General features: G+C 41.7%; 2 protein-coding genes across 2 annotated transcripts in view; both read left to right on the top strand.

Moving 5' to 3' along the window:
- Positions 1-490: 490 nt before the first annotated feature.
- On the top strand, positions 491-10,147 carry LOC306870596 (NALCN channel auxiliary factor 2). The gene is made up of 3 exons (XM_079417966.1): positions 491-1,748; positions 1,869-2,040; positions 9,447-10,147. The coding sequence occupies exons 1-3, from the start codon at positions 1,023-1,025 to the stop codon at positions 9,752-9,754; spliced, it is 1,206 nt and encodes a 401-aa protein (XP_079274092.1). The 5' UTR covers positions 491-1,022; the 3' UTR covers positions 9,755-10,147.
- A 3,647-nt stretch (positions 10,148-13,794) lies between these two features.
- The window catches only part of LOC306869225 (uncharacterized protein), a 50,141-nt gene continuing 44,677 nt past the window's right edge, over positions 13,795-19,258 (top strand). The window contains exon 1 of the mRNA XM_079415897.1: positions 13,795-14,216. Within this exon, the coding sequence (XP_079272023.1) occupies positions 13,899-14,216 (318 nt within the window). The 5' untranslated portion in view covers positions 13,795-13,898. The remainder of the gene's footprint in view (positions 14,217-19,258) is intronic.

The following is a 19,258-nucleotide window of genomic DNA, read 5'->3' as shown; positions in this document are numbered from 1 at the left end:
GTTTTGAGAATGTAATTTCTGTTTCAAGAAATGAGCCAAACCAATGGAGAAAAACTGTAAATGAACGGACGGTGTACATCAGGGTTTCTTACTAGAGCTAAAGCCGAACCTCGGGTTTCGAGCCTCCTTCACAGACAGACAGAGAGACAGACAGACAGACAGATGGACAGATAGATAGACAGATAGATAGATAGATAGATAGATAGATAGATAGATAGATAGATAGATAGATAGATAGATAGATAGATAGATAGATAGATAGATAGATAGATAGATAGATAGATAGATAGATAGATAGACAGACAGACAGACAGACAGACAGACTGACTGACAGACAGACAGATTCTGTCAGGTATTTTGAGCCTTGTTACACTGCTAAAACGACGTGGTATTTATAGGGATTTGTTTTTTTGTTGTTGTTTTTTTTTACCGAAAACTGATGAAAATTACCGGAGTACGTTTATAGTCTATATATTTCCTCACGCACACTGCCCCTCTACGCTCGTAATCTGTGTGTCCAGCCGAGCAAGGGGTGGGGTGGGCAACAATGCGCGCTGTTGAATTGAATGGTGAGCGCATAGTGAATGAAGTTCCAGTGGAGGAGCCAAGGATGCGCGCGACAGCGCACGCGCCACACCCCCGCCTTCAATTAAAACATCTTAGGGTTCGTCTGAGTGCGAGCGAAGATGGCGACGGAGTGAAGGAGATCACGGAAAGATGACAAGCCCCCTACAGACAGACAAACACGCACGAGCTCTTCGCCTCAGAGATGCCCGTGAATGAGTAAGACGCGGCTGAGTACGATGTGTTGTCAAGGAGATGCGGGGTAGGTGATGGAGTCTCGCGGCATGTGCTTTGTCATGCACTGTCTCGGTAATTCAGACGCAGGTGTTTCCAGTGCAGCTTGATTTTGAGCAGCAGGTGAAAGGGACACTTCGAGCCATCATGTAAACGTCGAGGTGGGGAATATTGCGGAGGAGACCCGCCCGTGTGAGCTCGCGCTTTGTCTCCCCCTCTAAAATATGATCACGGGCGCCTGGCGCTGTGGAAGGAAACTTGACGCCGAGTTAGAAATCTGCCGCGTGACCGAATCCATCGACAAACCGTGCGCGGAGCCGGAGAAGGTGCAGAGATGGCGCATAAGCCTCGCGTCGCTGCTCTTTTTCACGGCGCTGCTGTCCGATCACCTCTGGCTCTGCGCGGGAGGCAAGCTCCGCTCGAGAGACCGGGCTCACCGGAGGACATGGAGCAACGCGAGTCACGACGCCGAGACGGGCCTTCGCGATGAGGACTGCGGGGTCCTCTTGAGCAATCTGACTGAAAATGGGCCAAAGTGCGTGGAGGCTGACGCGCGGCGTCGCGCGCCTCTGGAGTCCGCGTGCTCTACGCTTTACCGGCAGAAGAGCGGCTTGGTGAGCTCATTCTATTCTGTGCCGGTGCCCACAGTGTCGCCACACGCGTTTTTGGAGTACTTCCGGAACTTCAGCTTGTCCTTTTGCGACGCGCTCACAATAGCGGACCTACTGGAGAGCATGACCGGTCCTGACGGGCTCAACTGCAGTCTGACGCGTGTCATTCGTGACCTGTTCAGCGGCGGACCGGAGGACGGGGACCTGTGCAGCGCTTGTGTTCACGCATACATCAGACTCGACCAACACGCTCAGGAAAAATATGAGGAGTTTCAAGTCCTTACACGCAAATTCATGGCGGATGACTACTCAGTGCGCGCGCAAACACACCTGTGTCAGGTGAGAGGCTCTTCTTAGTGACTTTGGATGAGGTATAGACATTATATGTGTAGATGCATTTAATGGTGAGTCCTACATTCAGTATAAATCTGAATAAGAGTTTGGTAACGTGTGTTTCAGGCAGTGTATAAAGCCTGGCTTTGTGCAGAATATTTTCCGGTTCCTCAGCGGCAGTGTGTGAGGTGGCTTCCATGCAAGCACTACTGTGGTGAGGTCACAGCCAGCTGCCCCTTCATCCTACCTGACAATGACCATCTGCTGTATGCCGGTCTGCCAAGCTTTCTCTGTGCAGGTAAATCACAGAATACATACACTAAATGGCCCAGCATTATATGTGCAGCCCCTTCTAATCATCAGGTTTGGTTGTGGCAGTAACTGTACAGAATTGGGTGCTTCCAACTATGTTGCAACAGTCTGGCCTGCACAAATCCCACTGAACCACTTTGGGATGAACTGGAACAGAAAGTTCATAGCAAAGGTGTTCAGTGGGGTTCAGGTCTGGACTTTGTGCAAGCCAATCAAGTCCTTCCGCAACGGACTCCGTAAACCAATTCTACACGGACCTCTCTGTGGGCACAGGCTCATTGCTATGCTGAAATAAAAGGGGACATTCTTCAGACGTTGAAGTTGAAAGTACAATTCTTAAGAACATTAATCCCCACAGAAATAACTAGAATTACACATACTTTTGGCTATATTAGACATTATTATTATTATTAGACAGTTAACTGATCAAATTTATAATATGTGTCTTTGGCTAAACATTGTCATATGAACAATCAACAAACTACTACACTGATTAAGGTCACAAAATCCTTGAGTATCATTCCCAGTCAACAATGTGATCTCACAATGATGTCACCATGAGCTCACATGATGTGGTCACAATGTGTGGGTCACAGTGAGCTAAAAGTGTAACCACACAGCACACTCACTGTGTGCTCATACTATGGTCAAAATATGAGGTCACTGTACACTTACTGTGCACTCGTACTGTGGTCATTGTGAGGTCACTGTACACTCACTGCGTGCTCATACTGTGGTCATTGTGAGGTCACTGTACACTCACTGTGTGCTCATACTATTGTCAAATTATGAGGTCACTGTACACTCACTGCGTGCTCATACTGTGGTCATTGTGAGGTCACTGCACACTCGCTGTGTGCTCATACTATTGTCAAAATATGAGGTCACTACACTCGCGGTGTGCTCATACTGTGGTCATTGTGAGGTCACTGCACACTCGCTGTGCGCTCATACTGTGGTCATTGTGAGGTCACTGCACACTCGCTGTGTGCTCATACTATTGTCAAAATATGAGGTCACTCTACACTCGCAGTGTGCTCATACTGTGGTCATTGTGAGGTCACTGCACACTCACTGTGTGCTCATACTATGGTCAAAATATGAGGTCACTGCACACTCGCGGTTCGCTCATACTGTGGTCATTGTGAGGTCACTGCACACTCGCTGTGCGCTCATACTGTGGTCATTGTGAGGTCACTGCACACTCGCTGTGCGCTCATACTATGGTCAAAATATGAGGTCACTGCACACTCGCGGTTCGCTCATACTGTGGTCATTGTGAGGTCACTGCACACTCGCTGTGCGCTCATACTGTGGTCATTGTGAGGTCACTGCACACTCGCTGTGCGCTCATACTGTGGTCATTGTGAGGTCACTGCACACTCGCTGTGCGCTCATACTGTGGTCATTGTGAGGTCACTGTACACTCACTGTGTGCTCATACTATTGTCAAAATATGAGGTCACTCTACACTCGCAGTGTGCTCATACTGTGGTCATTGTGAGGTCACTGCACACTCACTGTGTGCTCATACTATGGTCAAAATATGAGGTCACTGCACACTCGCGGTTCGCTCATACTGTGGTCATTGTGAGGTCACTGCACACTCGCTGTGCGCTCATACTGTGGTCATTGTGAGGTCACTGCACACTCGCTGTGCGCTCATACTGTGGTCATTGTGAGGTCACTGCACACTCGCTGTGCGCTCATACTGTGGTCATTGTGAGGTCACTGTACACTCACTGTGTGCTCATACTATTGTCAAAATATGAGGTCACTGCACACTCGCTGTGTGCTCATACTGTGGTCATTGTGAGGTCACTGCACACTCACTGTGCGCTCATACTGTGGTCATTGTGAGGTCACTGCACACTCACTGTGCGCTCATACTGTGGTCATTGTGAGGTCACTGCACACTCACTGTGCGCTCATACTGTGGTCATTGTGAGGTCACTGCACACTCGCTGTGCGCTCATACTGTGGTCATTGTGAGGTCACTGCACACTCGCTGTGCGCTCATACTGTGGTCATTGTGAGGTCACTGTACACTCGCTGTGTGCTCATACTATTGTCAAAATATGAGGTCACTCTACACTCGCTGTGTACTCATACTATGGTCAAAATATGAGGTCACTGCAAACTCGCTGTGCGCTCATACTGTGGTCATTTTGAGATCACTGCACACTCGCTGTGCGCTCATACTGTGGTCATTGTGAGGTCACTGTACACTTGCTGTGTGCTCATACTATTGTCAAAATATGAGGTCACTGTACACTCGCTGTGTGCTCATACTATGGTCAAAATATGAGGTCACTGCAAACTCGCTGTGCGCTCATACTGTGGTCATTGTGAGGTCACTGTACACTTGCTGTGTGCTCATACTATTGTCAAAATATGAGGTCACTGTACACTCGCTGTGTGCTCATACTATGGTCAAAATATGAGGTCACTGCAAACTCGCTGTGCGCTCATACTGTGGTCATTTTGAGATCACTGCACACTCGCTGTGCGCTCATACTGTGGTCATTGTGAGGTCACTGCACACTCGCTGTGCGCTTATACTGTGGTCATTGTGAGGTCACTGCACACTCGCTGTGCGCTCATACTGTGAGCTGAGACCACTGTCATATCATTGTGTTAAACTCATTCTGTTAGTTGAGTGTGTTAACTGTTATGTACAAATATGTAGAATTTCATCTTTAATTTCCTTCAAAGTATTTCTACTATTCAGTTCCCTTGTTTATTTTGATTTATTTTCAGTTAGGTGTTGGCATTTGACACAAGCATTTAAATTCGACAGATACATTCTGTTTCTGGTGTTGTTTTGGTGACTCCTTTTCGATTCTTAATTTCGATTTCTTTGTCCCCTAGAAATTCGGATCAGGTTCGATTTTCTGCGTTTTCGCATCGGTAGCATGCATTTTGATAGGAAAGGATGGGGAATACAATAAAACGTATGCGAAAAATTTCGGACTCCGTGTGCAATGACTTTTACAGTCGTAGTGTCTTCCTGGCTGAGCTGGCAAGATAGCTGGTTTACGTGTACCTGGCTAATTTGCTAACATGGGGCAGGCCACAGTGCATATTGGCATTATAATATCCTATCAGCCTATGTGAATAGCAAATAAAGAAACCACTCACCATTGCTCCAGAACAAAACAGCAATTCCACGGTTGAAAGACTCTGACACGAATGTAAATCACTGTAGTGATGTTCGATTCCTGAACAAATTGTTCTTTAAGCCTGTTCATTCATAGGAAGTAACCGAACTGAATCGAATTTTAGTTCCGGGCTGATGACAACCTTCAAAATCATGTCATCACTGATAGCTGTGTGGGCAATGCGCCAACATACAGTGCTATCCCCTATGGGTGTCTTGAGTTTGAATCCCGGCTTGAGGACCTTTCCCAATCTCACCCCCTCTCTTTTTCCACTGCTCTTGTCAGATCTAAACTGTCTTATCATAATAAAGGCAAAAATACCAATGCAAAATCATTTATGTAGAGAAATGTAAATAAATTGTTCTATAGTTTATTGTGCATGCAGATTAGGCTATATTTTAAGTTGTTACACGAAATCAGGCAGGTTATAAGGAGTTTATCTCTATATACTTTAGACATGTACAACATCAGTGTTTCTGCATCAATGCATGTAATGTGTGCGAAACGTTCATTGGATAACAATCTTATCCAAGATGTAGATGATCTTATCCCCAGTGAACGATATTTAAACTGCCTCCTTACAACCTGCTCAAAATTGAATTCATAATGAGCTTATGTATTGCTCACACAGTGAGGATCGCAATATGAGGATCGTTTGAGTTCATACTGAGCTCGCATACTACTCACACTGTGAGTATCGCAGTATGAGGATCATGTGATGTCACTGTGATCATCGCATGATCTCACGTGTTGACTGGGTTTATTAGTTCGTGAAGTGTTGTTATTGTTAACTAAAACTATTAAAAATTATTTTTGTTAATTGAAAAAAATAGAAATGTAACTATTAGATAAAAAGCTTAAATGAAAATCAGAAATATGGGCTTAGCAACTTACTAAAATGAAGTACTAAAACTGAAATAAAGCTAAATAGAAATCGAGAACCAATAAAAAAAATGATCACTTTAAATCTGTAAATCTCTAACTTAAAGTAAAACCTGAAAATATAAAAGCTAGTTCAAAATACAGTGCCCTCCATAAGTATTGGGACAGTAAAGACAAAATTGCTTTGTTTGCTGTGGAGTCACGAAGTCTGTAAATATGATTAAAAGATGAATATGAGACAAAACTACAACCCGAATTCCAGAAGTGTTGGGAAGTTTTTTAAAATTTGAATAAAATGAAAACTAAAAGACTTTCAAATCACATGAGCCAATAGTTTATTCACAATAGAACATAGAGAACATAAATATTTAAACAGAGAAATTTTACACTTTCATCCACTAAATGAGCTCATTTCAAATTTGATGCCTGCTACAGGTCTCAAAAAAGTTGGCATGGGGCAACAAAGAGCTGAAAAAGCACGAACTTTTGAAAAGATTCAGCTGAGAGAACATCTAGCAACTAATAAAGTTAATTGACACCAGGTCTGTAACATGATTAGCTATAAAAGGGATGTCTTAGAGAGGCAGAGTCTCTCAGAAATAAAGATGGGCAGAGGCTCTCTAATCTCTGAAAGAGTGCGTAAAAAGATTGTGGAATACTTTAAAAACAACATTCCTCAACGTCAAATTGCAAAATTGGCTTTGCAAATCTCATCATCTACAGTGCATAACATCATCAAAAGATTCAAAGAAACTGAAGAAATCTCTGTGCGTAAGGGACAAGGCCGAAGACCTTTGATGGATGCCCGTGGTCTTCGGGCCCTCAGACGACACTGCATCACTCATCGACATGATTCTGTCATTGACATTACTAAATGGGCCCAGGAATACTTCCAGAAACCACTGGCGGTAAACACAATCTGCCGTGCCATCTGCAGATGACAACTAAAGCTCTATCATGCAAAAAGGAAGCCATATGTGAACATGGTCCAGAAGCGCCGTCGTGTCCTGTGGGCCACGGGTCATTTAAAATGGACTGTTTCAAAGTGGAAAAGTGTTCTATGGTCAGACGAGTCCAAATTTGACATTCTTGTTGGAAATCACGGACGCCGTCTCCTCCGGGCTAAAGAGGAGGGAGACCTTCCAGCGTGTTATCATTGTTCTGTTAAAAAGCCAGCATCTCTGATGGTATGGGCGTGCATAAGTGCATACGGTATGGGCAGCTTGCATGTTTTGGAAGGCACTGTGAATGCTGAAAGGTATATAAAGGTTTTAGAGCAACATATGCTCCCCTCCAGATGACGTCTATTTCAGGGAAGGCCTTGTGTATTTCAGCAGGACAATGCAAAACCACATACTGCAGCTATTATAACAGCATGGCTTCGTAGTAGAAGAGTCCGGGTTCTGAATTGGCCTGCCCGCAGTCCAGATCTTTCACCTATAGAGAACATTTGGTGCATCATTAAACGAAAATACATCAAAGACGACCACGAACCCTTCAGCAGCTGGAAACCTATATCAGGCAAGAATGGGACCAAATTCACCAAAACTCCAGAAACTCATAACCTTGATGCCCAGACGTCTTCAAACTGTTTTGAAAAGAAGAGGAGATGCTACACCATGGTAAACATGCCACCGTCCCAACTATTTTGATACCTGTCGCAGGCATCAAATTTGAAATGAGCTCATTTTGTGCATAAAATTAAAAAATTTCTCAGTTTATGTTATCTATGTTCTATTGTGGATAAAATATTGGCTCATGTGATTTGAAAGTCTTTTAGTTTTCATTTTATTCAAAATTTCAAATTAAAAAAACGTCCCAACATTTTTTTTTATTGGCTGATTCAACACAGATGTTTTACCAGCTAAGAAGATCAGCACTTTTAGAGTTTCATCCCCTTATCTGATGTGAGCATAAGTATTGGAACCGTTGCCTCACAGGTCTTTCTAAGTCATCAGCTGTGTCCTGTTGCATTAATTGTTCAGATATTAAAAGCAGGGAATGTGTCGTATTAGTTATATCCACTGCTTTTGCATTCTGAGTCTTGCATTCGATGATGACACACAAACCTGGATGAAGACTAGGGAGCTGACTTTGAGAGAAAAGAAACCAATTTGGATGTTAAAAGAGAAGAGCTATAGCAAAAACAAAGGGCATGGAGAATTCAAGAGTTTGGAAACCACCCGCAACCAACAACGACCTGATCGGCTGAGAAAAACAACAGCAGCTGATGACAGACAAATCATAGAAGCTGTGGAAATGAACCCTAAAATACGTGTCTGTAAAATCACCAACAACCTCCACAAAGCTGGAACTGAGTTTTATGGACAGATGAGACAAAGACTACGCTTTATCTAATTGATGGGGAAAGCAAAAGTGTGGAGAAAAAGGGAACTGCAAATGATCCTAAGCACACAACCGCATCTGTAATGTATGCTGGAGGTGGTGTCATGGCATGGGCATGCATGGCTGTCTCTGGAACAGGCCCTCTCAATTTTAATGATGATGCAATTTATGATTGCAGAATGAATTTGGAAGGGTACAAAACCATCTTGGCTACCAATTTTCAAGAAAATGCCACCAGACTATGCCATCAGGACAATGACTCAAAACACGCTGTCAGTTCAGTCAAGGAGTTTATCTGGGCAAAGAAATGGAAAGTCTTAGATTGCCCAAATCAATCTCCAGATTTAAATCCGATTGAACATGAATTTCACCAGCTGAAGAAGAGACAAAAGGCAGAAACTCCCCAAAGCAAGTAACAGTTGGAATTGGCTGCATTAAAGGCTGGGAAAAGTATTTCAAAGGATGAGACCAAGAGTCTGGTGATGTCTATGGGTCGCAGACTCACTGCTGTGATTGTGCGCAAGGGATCTGCAACTAAATAATAGCTTTTAATCTTTTACATCTGCTTTAAATTCAACTGTCCCAATACTTATGCTTACATCAAATAGTCGGGTGAACTCTAAAAGTGCTGTTCTTTTAATTTGGTAAAACGTGTTGAAACAGCTAATAATAAAAATGTGACACTATGTAGTTTTGTCTCAAATTCATCTTTTAATCATATTTGCAGATGTCTTGTCTACACAGAAAACAAAGCAATTTTTTCATTACTGCCCCAATAGTTATGGAGGGCACTGTATGTATAAATACTATAATAGTATATAAATAATACTAAAATAAAGAAACCTGCTGTCGTATGAGTAAGTCCGATTAATCAAGAAACTGCTCCAACTGATTCATAAATGTTCAGTCAGAGATGTTTGTTTTTGATTCACTAAAAGGTGTCAACGCTCTCGGTACAGTGTTCTGTCTTGTTCTAACCCAGTGTTTCTCTCATTCTCATCAGGGTTTCACGAGGAGTATTTGACCAGTCAGGGTCCGGACTGCTGTGATGTCAGATGGAGTGGGTGTGACTCCACTGTAGGTGCCGCATGTGCTCTGACACGCCTCCCGGGCTCCTTCTCTTTGCATAGGAGGTTATCATCAGGAGCGGTGTCATGTACAAATCGTCTTCATGGCAGTAAATTGAAACTGTGTGTGCTTGTTCTCTTCTTACTACACACTGTTATCTCCATAACAACATTGCAGCATTGCAGCACTGGCTCTTTGGAGGCAATAGTACCTCTAGAAGACGTTCCCATGAGGGAGGAGTAAGAGACTGGAACATCTCCCTCTTTATTGGAAGACACATGTCGTGAAAGTGTTTTTGTCTGCTGTGCATGAGACGAACCTTACCAAATGCCTGGAAAACACAGGAAGTCTCACCACCGCTGAAGCGCCTGTGCCTGTCTTTTTGAGGGTTGGAAGATCTAGCTTGATATGAGCGTGCATGTTTGTGTGCGTGAATGAATGTTTATAACTGTTTTTCAGTGTTTCGTTTGTTTTATCAGGACTAATTGCACATGTTAAAACATGGTTCATGAATGACAATCTTATTTTGTTTTAAACAACATTCTTGGAAACTAAAAGGAATGTATGAAGAATGAATGGATGACATTGGTACATTTCTCCTCTAATAAAACCAACACTATTGGAGACATTTTTCATATTTAAGATTCTTATATATCTACATTGGCTACAGGAGAAAAGGTGGTTGCATTTGAATTTAGGGTGGATTCTGCTGGCATTTTCTATGACGTGTTCTTGTGCTCTTCCTTTAGTGTTATTTTCTGTTTTGTGCTCCCTTCATAACTCTTTCTCGTTCTAAAGGCTTTCACACACTGCTGTAGCCATTAACGCCTCTCACATTTACTCATGGGTTTTATGTTGGTCTTGATGTTTGGGGGCTGTTAAGGGAGCTTTTAGTAGTTTCCATTTAGCAGATGCTTTTCTTCCAAAACAACTCACAGTGCACTAATTGAAAAAGTACTGTGGGAAAAACTTCGGAAACGTTACAAATTTACACCACGTGGTCTGTCACAGTTCTACGAACTCCCCAATAACAACATGAAAACAAGTTTAAAATTATTACATCATTCAGACAGGGTGGTTTCAGGCACACATAATTTACAAAATGGTCAGTGATATCCACTTTCATAGTTAGTGGATATATATTTAATTCTGCTCTAGCTGTCAGACTCCGAAACAGTTGTGGGAGAAAAATAAGCTGTGTTTAAGTGTTCCAGACAGACTGACAGTGTGCATTATTCAAACGATTCTTTCAAAACACTGATCCATTCAGGAACTAATCAAGGGACTAGCTTTATGGGTGAGCAATTGAAACATTCATTCAAACAGTCTTTATGCCATTTAATACTTCGCTTACTCAAACAATTCATTCAAAAACTGCTTCATTCAGCAACGAAAAGCAAGGCTGTGTCCGAAATCACATCTAGCTGGAAGTTGCCTACTGTTTTATGAATTCTGTCCATTTTCACAGTTTTTCATTAGGTCGATATGCATAATCAGACATACTCCAACTTACAAAATGAGCTAGTCATTGAAAAATTCATTCACCCGGTTCTTTAAAGTAACTGTTTTTAGGAATTAATAATTTAATAATTTACTAAACCGATTCGTACAGAAATACTGATTTATTCAGAAATTCCTCTCCTGGATTTATAATATCAGTACAGCTGTAATTACCTAAACAACTTCGCTCTGTGTGGAAATCTTAAATACATTGTAGAAGTAAATAGAACAAATGGCCAGAAATTTGTCATAAGAGTGAGGTAAGCAGCATTGTGTTGTGATTGACAGGATTAAACACGCTACTGTCAAACTTTAGTAAAATTTTGATTCAAGGGCATGAATAAACACTCCTTCGATTGCGACTGGGCCTACAGTAATAACAACAAAGAGACCATAATAGATGAGTAATTTTATTTTTGGTAGCCTAAAAAGGCAACCAACATATCAAAATATACATATCGTTCCTTTGCTCATGTGAGTATTTGTTAAATGTCAGATAGAATTTACTCAGCAGCTGGGCTTGTTTATCCATTAGATGAAGACCACTCCTATTTCATCAGTTTTCTGTGAGCGAGTTGGAGATAAAGAGAGATAAAGTCTTTGAGCTGAGTCACTGGATCTGTTCTCATGCAGCTGCTTCTGTGCTCATTTTGGCCTTTTTTGCCTGAGATTTTCTCATCCACAATCTAAACTCCTACCGGGATGTTCTGCATGAGCACAGACTTCAGTCTCTCTGATTCTGATGCCAGTTCTCCATGTATTGACTTTGACTCTGTACTGTAGCCATGTATATCATTTTCCTATTACATTATTTACCCTTGCATTTCCTTGATGGGCCTTTATGATACGATTTTAGCCAGTAGGAGGCAGTGTTTTCTCATAGTGAGTGTGTTGGGTTTTTGTTGTTTTTTTGGTTTAGTGCATTTGTGTGTTTGTGCGCGCCTTCGAGTGTTTTTTGTCAAATGTTTTTTGTTGCGCGTTCGCCTGCTTGTTCATGCTTGTGCGTAAATGCGTTTGCATGCGTGTTTTTAGAACTCATTCCAGACTTTCTGGGTGGGTTGAGCTATGGTAATGATGCTTTTATTACATTATTTAGTCATGTCTGCGTTTAGAGATCCATCATGAATTGTCAGAGGACATCGCCTTAGTATGAGACAGCTAGAGCGTGTGCATGTGTTTGTGGCGCTGAATCGATTCAGCAGCAGTGTAGCTGTGAATATTTAAGTGATTTAAGATTAAAGAGTCTGGAGCCGAATAAAAGCGGCACAGATTTAATATAAATCCATATTAAAGAGGCTCAGCTTTATAAGGTCACAGAAGATCTGCAGTACACAGAGCACAGCTGTGAGTGGAGCGAGAACAGAGAAAGAGAAAGAAAGCAGCGTATAGAGAGGGGTCAGATAGCATCCACCAAACTTCTTGGGCTAGATTTCTTTTTCTGAATTACCTACTGAGCTCTATTATAGACTTTACCTAGTATGCAGTAATGTTGAGTCAGGTTATGATACTACTAGTAAAAAAAACGACGACTCCACCGGGCAGGGACACCGGCAAGGGATAGCCTAGTAGTATCGCTTTTTATTTAATTTTTTCATTTATATGTTTATTATTGAAATGTTGTTATATGCATGTCAATTTTATTTAATTTCTTTATTTTCTTAAATATGTGGGTATATAGTATTTATAGAGTTGTAACTTTTTAGTTTTAGTTACTTTTTCTTTATTTGTAAGTCGCTTTGGACAAAAGCGTCTGCTAAATGACAAAAGTAAAGTAAGTAAGTAAGAATGGCCATTCTGGTGTCTATGTAAACCACCCATCCTGCCTCTTTCTTCCTCATTTTTCTGCTAATCTATCCGTTTCCTTCTACCTTTCACTGTTTTTCATCATATTGGATGAGAGTGACGCGTCTGCAAAAACTACCAGAGAGAGAAAAAGTTGACTACTCAAATTAGTGTTGTCCACAGAAACCTCGCGTCCTCGCCTCACACAACATGCAGCAGAAGAGTTTTGTCCTAATAAATAACTGTATATTTTAGAGTTCAAGTAATATGGTGTGTGCTTTGGCGCTTGACAGTATGATAAATGTGTGTAAGCTGGAGCGCATGTATGTGTATAATTTTGTTGTTTGAAAAACTGTTTTTGTGCATGTGTGCCATTTGATGTTTTTGTTTGATTGGCAGTCCTGTCCCGCTTTTAACACTCAGTCTGCTCTGATTCTCAACATACGCCACAATTACACTATAGCCTACCAGCCCTCTGTTCTAATTCTTTAAAGATGTGGAACTTCACACACATAAGCCTAATGTACAAACATGTGGCTAGGGAAAGTTTGACAAGAAAATTGGGGGGGGGGGGGGGGGGTTAGGTCCAAGTGTTTCTAGGGGTCCTTGTGGGTCTCTTCTGGTTCTCCAGAGATGAGTTTCAAAATATATTTATCTTTTAACTGATGATTTTTAAAGCATATAATAATAACAGCAGGTGTGTGAAGTTAAAAAAAAACTGATGTGGAGACACAACAAAACGAACCAGCTAACTTTTTTTACAGGCGGTTTCTTTCAAGGGTTACGAAATGGGAAATATTGTGTAACTGGGGCAGCGAACGTCTGACGCTATTGTTAGCGCTACAGTGATTTATTTTAGTTTGCGTCTTGATGAATATCAAGCCGCGCTTTTCCGCGGGAGGATTTTCAATGAGGTGACGTCACGTCACCAGCCAATCAGCGGCTAGGGGTCGGTCTCTGGAGCTGGCCGTAGTAGGTTATCAGCCTGAATCTTCGCAGTCCGAGGTCAGGAAGCCAGATGAGCCCGCAGAGAAACGCTTGCTCACCGCGACCAGCCCAAGCCAAAAGTCGCTGAGAGGACGAGGAAGTTCGGTATGCAGAAGCAATGCTGACTGACCTGCACGCAGCCATGTTACCGAAGCGCGAGCCGGCGAAGTTGGAGGAGCGCGAGCGCACGCAGGCGGCGTGTGAGTGCCAAAGCCAATGCAACAACTGCAAAATCTTCATGAGTTTATTCATCCTCTCGCTCTCTCTGCACCTCGTCACGCTGTTCTGCTACCTGGACCTGCGCTCGGAGCTCAAACGAGAGATATCCCAGAAGAACAAAGATGAGGTGTCATCAACGGGGCCGGTGCCGCACTATGAAGCCACAGCGCCAGTGCTCCGGTTACCGGACACCGACCACCCAACAATAGACGACCAGGTAAACTGAGTTATCTGTTGTTCTATACAAAGAGCAAACCTCCTTCCTGCTCCCTTGGCTTCGGCTTCTGTTATTGAGAAGATAATTTCTCATTGATTGTGTGTGGTTTGTTTGTTTGTTTGTGTGTGTGTGTGTGTGTGTGTGTGTGTGTGTGTGCGCGCTTTGTTGGAGACCTATTGTCAGAGTTCACATCCTTTAGATCATTGCTTCTCAATCTTTGTCCTGAAGCACACAAGTACTGCTCATTTTGGAGGTCCGCTTAACTGAAACACCCAGTTCTGGTTTTGAAGCCTGTACTAATGAGCTGATGGTATAAATCACGTGTAAAACATCCTAAATGTGCAGTGCTTTAGTGCTTTAGGGCCAGGATAAAGAACCAAGTAATAATTGTGTATACAGAATGATTAATGAGTGAGTGATGCAAAATGATACAACAAAAATCACCCCACTAAAAGCAGCAATTAAATGTTCATTTTTAAGTAAAATCAAGTGGTGCAGCCTGCTGCAATTGTCATTGCACGTTTTTACATTACTGATAAAGAAAATCAAACTGAAACTTTGAAAATTCATAAAATTAAGAAGTTACAGAAATGATTGTGTTGTGCTATATTAATGAAAACAAAGATGTTTCCTCACAAAGATTTGTTTACACTATAGTTCTCGTAATCAGTAGTTGTATACAACCGTTTTTAATATAATATGCACATTCGGGTACAAAAGGCAATCAGTATTTACCAAATGTGTTAGTTATAGCCTATATTATTTCCTGTCTTTTATATGAGCATTTTATTTGTTTTTCCACATATAGCAAGGACAGATCCCAATTTTACTCAATGGCACATGAATTGCATTTTGAAGGGGTTTGAACCTGCAACCATTAAGTTCCATGTCAGGATCATTAACTCTTTAAACCCTGGGCACGACAGAATGGTTTGTAGGCTTCAGTCATTGATTTAGGTGAGCATTGTCTCTCACACTACTTACATTGTGCGTCAAAAGCCCGGGAGTGACGCGCTTCTCGTAACTGTGAACCGTTCACCTGCAGGGTACATTTGTTCTGTTTAAACAACATCTGTCCTTTTTACGAGCTCTCTTCATCAGACGCACTTTTACTGTCAGGCGGCACAGGTCGCTGTTTATTTAGCCTTTGCTGCGGTTTGGCCCAGACTCGTGTTTAATTCCTTTGGCAAAAGCCCAGGCTCGTCGCAGCATTTCCTGATGTTCACCCCACGGGCAGTGCGTTAGTGCTGGATCCAGAACGCTTGGCTTATGGATGCGTTTTATTAGACATAACTAGAGGTGAATTCTGGAGGTAGAATTACACACAAAGACAAATTCCTACAATGAATGAATGAATCTAACATATGGCTGTGGCCTTTCTGAAGTGAATATGAAGGAGTGAAGACATCTCATTCCTGGTGCACACAAATGGTACAGTAAACGTTAGTGGAATGGGCTATAATAGGCTAAGTGTTCTGTTTGCTTACTGTACTATTGCCAAGTAGATGTTGTTATACTGGTCTATCACAGTCACCTTTTTATTTATAAGAGCGTATATGTTTGCTTTCACAGTTTTAATATTTATAATTCCATAATGTGATTTTTAGGCACTCAAGACTTGCCTCAATCATCATAAACAGATATCTTAAAATGCAAAAGTAGCCACCTGTTTCTCCAAAAGCATCTTCAAGGCCAAGTGAAAAATACACTTGCATCTTGAACTTGTGAACTATTTTTTGGCCATCAATGTTTCCACCAAGTAAAGTGATATTGCTGCTAGGCCTGATTTATTGGAATCATCCAAACACACACTTAAGTGTGTGTGTAGATGTTGCTGTGAGCATGTGCGTGAAAATACAGTATGTGTGTTTGTGAGTATTGCACTGATGCATGTCAAAAGAAGGTGTGTAACCATGACGAATCTGATTGATGGTGGGAGGCGTGAGCATGGTTTGTCTGTGGTTTATGGTGCTTTATAATTTTTTTGTGCCTTTCGTGGGGCTTAACAATAACACAGAATAGTATACGCACAATATTGGATTTGGATCGGTCTCGTCTGACCAATACCAGATCCGCAGAAAATGACCGTATCGGAGCCGATACCGGTACTGAGTATCAGTTTGATGCATCCCTAGTGTGCACATCTTGACCACTCTGCTGTCATGTAAAAACTGCTATATATAGTATAGTTTTCCTAAGAAAACAAAAGCAACCAAGGTATTTTAAATTTTGATTTGGTATGTTGTATGGAGTTTTTTTTTTTTTTGGAAGTGGAAAATGGAAGTATCATGGTATCACCACTTATGGTGTCTATCACTAGGGATGCATCGATCCGATACTCCGTATCGCCATCGACTCCGATACGGTCATTTTCTGCAGATCTGGTATCGGTCAGACGAGATTGTTATTGTTAAGCCTCACAAAAGGCACAAAAAACATTATAAAGCACGATAAAGTTTTCGTGCACTATATTTCAAGTGTTCTGAAGCTGTTTCAACCCAAATTTCGGAAGGTTGGGAGGTTTTTTAAATTTGAATAAAATGAAAACTAAAAGACTTTCAAATCACATGAGCCAATATTTTATTCACAGTAGAACATTAATATAACAAATGTTTAAACTGAGAAGTTTTACAAGTATATGCACAAAATGAACTCATTTCAAATTTGATGCCTGCTACAGGTCTCAAAATAGTTGGGACGGGGGCATGTTTACCATGGTGTATCATCTCCTCTTCTTTTCAAAACAGTTTGAAGATGTCTGGGCATCAAGGTTATGAGTTTCTGGAGTTTTGGTGTTGAAATTTGGTCCCATTCTTGCCTTATATAGGTTTCCAGCTGCTGAAGAGTTTGTGGTCGTCTTTGATGTAATTTTTGTTTAATGATGCACCAAATGTTCTCTAGGTGAATGATCTGGACTTCAGGCAGGCCAATTCAGCACCTGGACTCTTCTACTACGAAGCCATGCTGTTGTAATAGCTGCAGTATGTGGTTTTGCATTGTCCTGCTGAAATGCACATCATCTGGAGGGGAGCATATTTTGCTCTAAAACCTTTATATACCTTTCAGCATTCATAGTGCCTTCCAAAACAGGCAAGCTGTCCATACCGTATGCACTTATACACCCCAATACCCTCAGAGATGCTGGCTTTTGAACTGAATGTTGATGACACGCTAGAAGGTCGTCTTTTAGACTGGAGGACACGGCGTCTGTGATTTCCAACAAGAATGTCAAATTTGGACTCGTCTGACCATAGAACAATGAAACAGTCCATTTTCAATGAGCCTTGGCCCACAGGACACGACGGGGCTTCTGGACCATGTTCACATATGGCTTCCTTTTTGCATGATAAAGCTTTAGTTGGCATCTGCAGATGGCATGGCAGATTGTGTTTACTGACAGTGGTTTCTGGAAGTATTCCTGGGCCCATTTCTTAATGTCAATGACAGAATCATGCTGATGAGTGATGCAGTGTCGTCTGAGGGCCCGAAGACCTTTAATTAATCATATAAAGACCTTTAATCATATAAAGGTGTTTATCCTTGAATGGTACACTGTAAAAAATGCTTTCCTACTTAGAGTTTTTGTCTTGTTTCTAGTCCAAATATATTTTAAAAAAATCTTAAATCAAGAAGCATTTTCTAGACAAGTAAAAATAATTGTCTTGTTTTCAGATAAAACATAAGTCAAAATTAAGTGAGTTTTTCCTTTAAAACAAGCAAAATAATCTGCAAATGGGGTAAGAAAAATAATCTTCTTTCCAACTGAAAACAAGATTATTTTGACTTTACCTTTTTCAGAAAAAAAAAATTTGATTTAAGAATTTAAGATAGATATTTAGACTGGAAACAAGACAAAAAATGTAAGGATTGCTGATCGATTGCTTCTGTCTGTCGTGCTGCTGAGAGGTTTGCGATTGTAGCTCTGTGTAGCTTTGCTTTTCTGTTGAATCTCTATCTTACTTTCACTCTCTGTTGTTTAAAGTGATAATATATAACTTAATTCCCACCATATTTCTGGTATTATCTATCAAACTAATTTGATCATTCGCTTTTTAAAACCACGCGTGCAGCACGTTAGCCGGTTAGCTTGTCACTCGTGGTTCCATTCGCGTTTCGCCTATTATTGTGTTCTTTTTTTTCGCTCCGTTTTTCACAAGTTCATCAAACAACATTGGTAAGCAAATAATTCTTCAATCACAGTGAGTAATGGCTTCTTCTCCTGCTATTGTTGTTTGCACTGTTTGCCACATGTACAGTTTATCTCTCTCTGTCGGCGACGAGCGATTCACGTGATAAATGCAGGGAAATAGTTAGGCTGACAGAGAAGATTTCAGAATTAGAGACACACATCTAAACTTTAGTTGAGGACAGTAAGAATGTGAGGGCTGTAGATGCTGCTTTGGATGCAACTAGTTCAGGGAGTCCTGTAAATTTTTCGGTTCCGGTAGAACCCGTGCAGCAGGGCAACTGGGTGACTGGGTCAAAACACCACTCTTCCGTTCCGATCAAAACATCAAACAGGTTCTCCCCACTCAGTGACGCACCCACTGAGAAATCTGATGAAAGTGCTCTAGTTATTGGCAATTCTATTGTACAGAACGTGAAAATAGAGACACCAGCCACCATAGTCCAATGTATACCGGGAGCCAGAGCGCTTGACATCTTAATGATCAAATTTAAAAGTGCTGGCTAATGCTAAACGTAAATTCAGTAAGATTGTTATTCATTTCGGTGCTAATGATGTTCGACTTCGCCAATCGGAGATCACTAAATATAATGTTAAAGAGGTGTGTGAACTTGCAAGTACGATGTCAGACACTGTAATATGCTCTGGTCCGCTCCCTGCTTACCGGGGTGATGAGATACATAGCAGACTGTCGCCACTCAATGGCTGGATGTCTGAGTGGTGCCCGCAGAATAACATAGGTTTCATAGACAACTGAAAGAATTTTTGGGGCAGACCTGACCTGTTGAAAAGAGATGGTCTTCATCCCTCTTGGAGCGGTGCCGCTTTTCTCTCTAGAAATATGGTACATAGTCTA

Source organism: Barbus barbus (genome assembly GCF_936440315.1).
Source record: "Barbus barbus genome assembly, chromosome: 5".
NCBI lineage: Eukaryota > Metazoa > Chordata > Actinopteri > Cypriniformes > Cyprinidae > Barbus > Barbus barbus.
This window is presented reverse-complemented; position numbering and strand designations above follow the sequence as displayed.